Genomic DNA, 6,279 nt, shown 5'->3' with positions numbered 1-6,279 from the left:
CAAGTCTGCCATGACATTAACGACACTACCTTGCAGCCTGAACTGACCCTCATAATTGAGTTCTCGTATTTGGGTGAAAGGAATGCGAAGTGATACAAGGCGCTTCTCGATTTCATTTAACATTGCAATGCTTCCAATACTTTCATTGAGGAGAGAATGTGGATGTATGCAAAACAGCGGCTTCCTTTGAGATTTCAAGATTTGCTTACAAGAGAAACAAACTCTTTTGTCTAGAGCAGAGTTAAATATTTGCAATCCCCTCAAGGTTTGGAGAAAAGATGCTTCGAGCACACTCAAACAATGCAAAATCTTTTTGAACAAAAGACTACCACAGTTTAAACATCCATATGGAGGAGTGTCTTGAATTTCCACTAGATATTTTTGTTTCCTAGATCTTTTATTAGATTGAGGCACAACATTGTCTTTATGCAACATTTTCGATAATGAGTAAACTTTTTTTTGAATTTGTTTCAAAGTGTAAGAAGAACAAACTTGTGCTCGAAATCGAGAAGCTATATGCAATGCTGTCTCATTTGGAAAACTCTTCACAACATCCACCAACCTAGCGGCAAGATCTTTAGGCCAGGAGCAACGCTTGTGTTTCTTGATGGAAGGCGATTGTGGAAAAACAAACAATCCATCTTGACAAATAAAGACGAACAAGCCATGAGAAGAGGAAGAAGATGCAACACAAGGATTAGCGTTGAAAGAATGTTGATGATTTTGTTCTTGAGACACATGAACAACACATTGAAACTCCAAGACATGGCAAGCTAAATTGATCAAATTGATTGAAAGCAAAGGAGAATTTTCTCTTGTGCCCATACGTTGGCAAACTAGAGATCCAAGAGTTTTGTCGTCAACATTACAAGCAACACGCTCATTATTCCACAATTTCAGCCACACACTTGTGATCTCCAAGCCGTGAGAATGAAATTTTGCAACATTATGCTTGGACAAAATATTCTCTAATGAATTGATAGAGATATCTACACCACATACAAACAACAATGCCCTTAAAACATCTTGATTACAAGGAGATGTCGTCCAAAAAGTTGAGTCGATTGAACATTGGAAACCATTTATACAAAAAACAGTTTTATCATCAAGAGATAATCCCGCCATAATGCCTAGATACAAAAGGATATTCAACAAAATATAGGCTTACTAGACGAGTGCAAGGCACATTAGATAGACAGCATCTCCCTATTCAGACTTAAAGCTTGTTACATTCCCATGTGCATCAATTAAGAAATGTCGAGCTCTTTTCATTCCCACCAAGGAAGCTTTCAAACTCACTAGATCAGTTTCATACAAATGCAAAAAAGAAGAGGGTATGCGAAGGACTTGGTCAACGATCTTTCCGTGCAAGGTGAAAGAAATGCCTTTGCCGTCACGAGGAACCATCTTTGCTTGAAGAACAGGAACTTTCCAAATTTCAACAACTTTGTTGCAAGCAAAACAATGAGGATTAGAGCTTTAGCGGTTGACTTGGGCAGATTTGCAAACTCCACATAAATACTCCAATCCAACGCTGTTGACGTTAACAACCTCAAGAGAACCGAACACCTGAAATTAACATAAAGAGATCACACAATGCACAATGAATACAACGAACCTACCAAGCGAACTCACCGTTTTTCTGAATCCCATATTAGCAATCTGCTTATCCCGGATATCTTTGAAAACCAACTTCAATTGAGAGGGCAATGGTAGCAGGATAGTGTAGTCCACGACAGACAATGTGTTAGAGAATTGTTTGAAGACATTTATGTTGTGGGCCACACAATCATAAAATCCATTCTCTTTGACTTCATTGGATATGTTATAAAAGTCGGCCTTTCGAGAAGGTACAAACAAAAGCTGCAGCAATAACAAACACGGATATCTTTGAAAACCAACTTCAATTGAGAGGGCAATGGTAGCAGGATAGTGTAGTCCATGACAGACAATGTGTTAGAGAATTGTTTGAAGACATTTATGTTGTGGGCCACACTGATCATAAAATCCATTCTCTTTGACTTCATTGGATATGTTATAAAAGTTGGCCTTTCGAGAAGGTACAAACAAAAGCTGCAGCAATAACAAACAATCAAAACACTATCAATAACACTTAGAGATGTGTATAGAAGCTTACCGTTGCTCTATCAACATCAGCAAGGCCATCAGCAACAATAAGCCTAGTGCCACTATTCCCATCACTTTTCGCCATGTTCTCCACCTTGATAACAGTAAATGCTACAATAGGCACACCATCTTCAATTGAAGAAGTCCATGATGAGACAAGATCTTTAATCTTGTGCTCGGGAAAGAGAGTTAGCACAAATTCAAATGAAGGAGCCTTCACAATAGATGTAGTTGCATCAGCATAGGAGCAAGTTGACAAGTGCCTCCATCACTAGGATTCTTTTTCCTCACAATAGGGCCCTCAATATGTATAAAATCACCCACCACAAATGAGTTGACAAATTGTTCAATATAATTTTCTACCACAACAAAAGTGATAGTATGATGTACAACCTTGTCCACAAGATCAGCCTTCAAAAATCTGCTATAGTTTGCTTTTTGGATTTTGTATGTGCCATATTTTGCAAGCACCTTGCCAATGAAGAAAAAACGGTAGTTAATAGCATCAGCAAGCTCAGAAATAAGAAGCTCGGGCGTAGATTGGCTCAATGCCAATTGACATTCAAAAGAGTCAACAATAGGCTTTGGCTCTTCTTTAATAGATGCTAAGCCCAACGAACGACTCACACCAACAGAGGGAGTGGCAATCCCAAAAATGTTAAGCGGTGTTCGCCCTACATCACATGGCACACGATACTATATTATCGATTACACATTGGTAAGCCATAGAAATTGGAAACAAAGCTAACCTCTCACAGTGGCCATTCCCCTTGCAATACTAAGAGTTTTTTGAACAGATTTTGGAGATTTCTTTAACTTGGCCTTGGGACTAAGCTTTTTAAATGCTGAGTTTGGAGAACCTACTAAGCTACTTGACGATCCAAGGCCCCCACTTTCAGACACAACTTCATGCAAGTTTTCAGTTCTAGGAGCTGCGCTTAAAGTCTCGAAGTAGTCATTGCTTGAGTTTGTAGTGAAAGCATCTATAATCAAGAGCAAATTCAAGAGAGTTTCCAAGATAAGCAAGACAGCAAGACTCTTAAGCGCCAAAAGAGGAAACAAAATGCAGCGGTATATTACCATCCATATTTGAATCCATGGCGCCTTGGTATAGAGAGTGATGCTATGCTTTGATAATAGATGTGGCTATAAGGTTTAAAAGACTGTACTATAGAGGAGGTAAAACTCTCAACAAGAGTAATCTCACAATAGGAGGCTTGTAAAACGTGATAGTTCTTCAAAATACCTTTGGCTTTCATATACTAACAACTCAAAGAGTGAAACATGATGGATAATCTTGAGTACATCAAGAAAGATAGTTTAAAAGTTCCACTCAAAGGTTGGCAATAAATGCAAATTTTTACAATTGTTGCTATCTATCATTATATAATATTGGGTCACGACCTATACACTCCATTAAGAGAGAGAGAGAGAGAAGAGGCTGCTCTTTTAATTAACTCTACTTTGATTTTTGCAATAACATTAAAAGCTACAAATAATTCAACTATTACTAGAGAGAAGAGAGAAGGGAAGACAGGTACATCCTAAATATTAGAGAGAGGAGAGAGGAGAAGAAAAGTGCAAGGCTGCAAATGAGATGAGAACTACAACTAAGTAAATGAAGAAATCTAAAAAATAGAAACAAATATGATTCTAAATCATCACATCAAAACGGATTTATTTTCCCACTTTACAATATTAACAATGAACCTTGAGACAATCATATTTAATAATGAAAGTTGAATCATTTTTTTACATTAAAAAATAACCCCATAGCCATAAATTTTCAACGCCAAATCCCAAAACCCTAACCACATACTCAGCTAGTCCAAATAATCCATCAATAGGATTAAATCATGGACCAAAATTGCATCATAGAATGTGGAGCCAATCGTTTTTAATTAAAAGCATCTCGCCACACCAAAAATATATATATATAGCAAAGCAAAGCATAGAGTCCATCAACAACAATTGGACAAAGTTCGAGATATAATTAACTTCAAAACATTACACAACATCAAACTTAATTGACACCGAAAAAGGTGGCAACTATTATAGTATTCAAGCTATTTAGCCTGTAACAAAGTGTGCTTGATCTCGACATACATTAAGCCACCCAAACTATCCAATCCCGTCAATGGTTCCGCACCAACCTGCAGAAAATAGCAAACTGTTAAACAACCAACCAACCAGTAGAAAGCAACAAATCAAACCAAAAAAAAAATCTTTATAACATACTGAAAATTAACACAAATTGCCGGTGACGAGGCACATGTGACACCAAACCACCATAGATCGGCACACGGGACGACACAGCAGAGCAACACAACACACCGTAGCAAGCTTGCACAGCAGAACGCCCCGATCCACCACAGACCGACGGAGAAGACGACAATGCAGCACGACAACACCAAAAACAACAGCAGTAGAATAGATCGGCGTCCAAGATCCATCACAGGCCGACGGAGGATACGTCCTAACAGAGCAGCAAAACCTCGATGCATAGAGCAGCACGGCATAGAACAGAACGGCCCAATCCACCACACACCGACGAAGAGGACGACAATGCAGCACGACATAACCAGAAACAGCAGTAGCACCACAGATCGGCATCCAAGATCCGCCATAGATCGGCGAAGGCGACATCCAAACAGAGCAGCACGGCCCGAATCCATAGAGTAGCACGGCACCACATGTTCAAGTGCCACTTCAGATCGGCAAAGGAGACAAGAAAAAAGAGCAGCACAACCCCGAGACACAGAGCAACACAGCACCAAGGCACGACCCCAATCCACCATAGACCAGCGAACTAAGAACACGAGGCACCTGCAGAGAAGCACAACAGAGCACAAGCGCGGCCCAAATCCGCCATAGATCGGGGAGCAAGACGACAAACCACAACAACACATGACACGCCCAACAGCGCCATAGACCGGCGAAAAGAACCATGCCCCACAAGCCATCATGTTCTCAACAACCCCATGCAAGAAGCAGGACAACACTACAGGAGCAGAGCAGGACAGCAGAGCACGAGCGCGGCCCAGAACCGCCACAGGCCGACGAGCGGGGCGATGTGCCCCCATGGCGTCATGCGTGAACGACAGCACTATGGGAGTGGAGCAAGACAGCAGAACAGGAGCACGGCCCAGAAGCGCCATAGGCTGGAGAACAGGACAATAGAGAGCACGAAGACAACACGCAGAGGCACCCCATGCGCAGCGCAAACCTACTACCAAGAACCTCCATAGACCCTCCTTGAGCCTTGCCTACCCTACTAAGGGGCCCATGAGCCCTAACCCTAAGGAGACCTCCACGAGGCTCCACTCCAAAAGAGGGAAGAATGATAACCCATGCACTCATTATAAGGCCCTCCCACCAACCCCACTTTAAGCCTGGTAGCTTCCAACTTGCACCCAACGTCCACCATTCGGAATCCAATGCACCTATCCTCTCAAGAGCCACTCAAAACAACATACTTTAATTTTTATTTTCCATACTTATTTATAAAACCCATGTCATATTTTTCCCTAAGAAAAAATGCAAACCACCACTATGGCCTTAGCCCTTTGGGCATGCCAAAAAGGCAATTTCCACTCGAAAGAGCAACTTGCTTGGGCTCAACTATAGAACAAGGAAAAGAAAACCTCTTGAAGACAACCTAGAAGAGGAACAGAATATAGGAGGTGTGTAGCCCAAAGGAATGGATGTGAAAAAGGAAAAGGGGAAAGGGGGGGTGGGGGGGAGGGCACCTACAAACTTATCACACACGCTCTAGTATGAGACTGATTTTGAAAAAATCTCCAAAAGCTAGCCTTCTTATTCAGATTCAACCTGCAACAATCTAATTTAGATGGGTGTTCTCTCCCTGCCACGTATTCTCTCTCTCTCTCTCTCTCTCTCTCTCTCTCTCTCTCTCTCTCTCTCTCTCTCTCTCTCTCTCTCTCTCTCTCTCTCAAAAAACGTATGGGTGCCATGCAGCTCTGAAAGGGTGAGGCGGGGGGCGGGGGGGGGGGGGGGGGGGGGGGGGGGGAGAATTCAAGATCAGAGTGTATAGCAGGTTAGGCCCCGTTCAGACTACACATGGCGTGAGGAGCATTTTTCCAATGAGGAATACTCTATGATATGCCTGTCCAAGCTTTCCGTTCACACTCC

At 41.8% G+C, this 6,279-nt stretch overlaps 1 protein-coding gene and 1 pseudogene across 1 annotated transcript; both read right to left on the bottom strand.

Moving 5' to 3' along the window:
- Positions 1–2,198: 2,198 nt before the first annotated feature.
- On the bottom strand, positions 2,199–3,210 carry LOC147445155 (uncharacterized; annotated as a pseudogene).
- A 1,051-nt stretch (positions 3,211–4,261) lies between these two features.
- Positions 4,262–4,931, bottom strand: LOC147445154 (uncharacterized). Its single transcript, XM_086528009.1, has 3 exons — positions 4,780–4,931; positions 4,366–4,695; positions 4,262–4,280 (listed from the first exon to the last, which is right to left on the bottom strand). The coding sequence occupies exons 1-3, from the start codon at positions 4,923–4,925 to the stop codon at positions 4,262–4,264; spliced, it is 495 nt and encodes a 164-aa protein (XP_086384135.1). The 5' UTR covers positions 4,926–4,931.
- Positions 4,932–6,279: the final 1,348 nt, after the last annotated feature.

The sequence above is a fragment of the Adiantum capillus-veneris genome, chromosome 13, assembly GCF_014529385.1.
Source record: "Adiantum capillus-veneris isolate H3 chromosome 13, ASM1452938v2, whole genome shotgun sequence".
Lineage (NCBI taxonomy): Eukaryota > Viridiplantae > Streptophyta > Polypodiopsida > Polypodiales > Pteridaceae > Adiantum > Adiantum capillus-veneris.
The sequence above is the reverse complement of the archived record's forward strand: the minus strand, read 5'-3'. Positions and strand labels throughout refer to the sequence as shown.

Bases quoted from the DNA above. Each gene is read 5' to 3' on its own strand.
- LOC147445154 (XM_086528009.1), bottom strand. From the start codon at position 4,925: ATGGTGGATTGGGGTCGTGCCTTGGTGCTGTGTTGCTCTGTGTCTCGG. The intron at 4,696-4,779 runs GTTTGGATGTCG...TATGTCGTGCTG, and splicing joins GATTCGGGCCGTGCTGCTCT to CATTGTCGTCCTCTTCGTCG.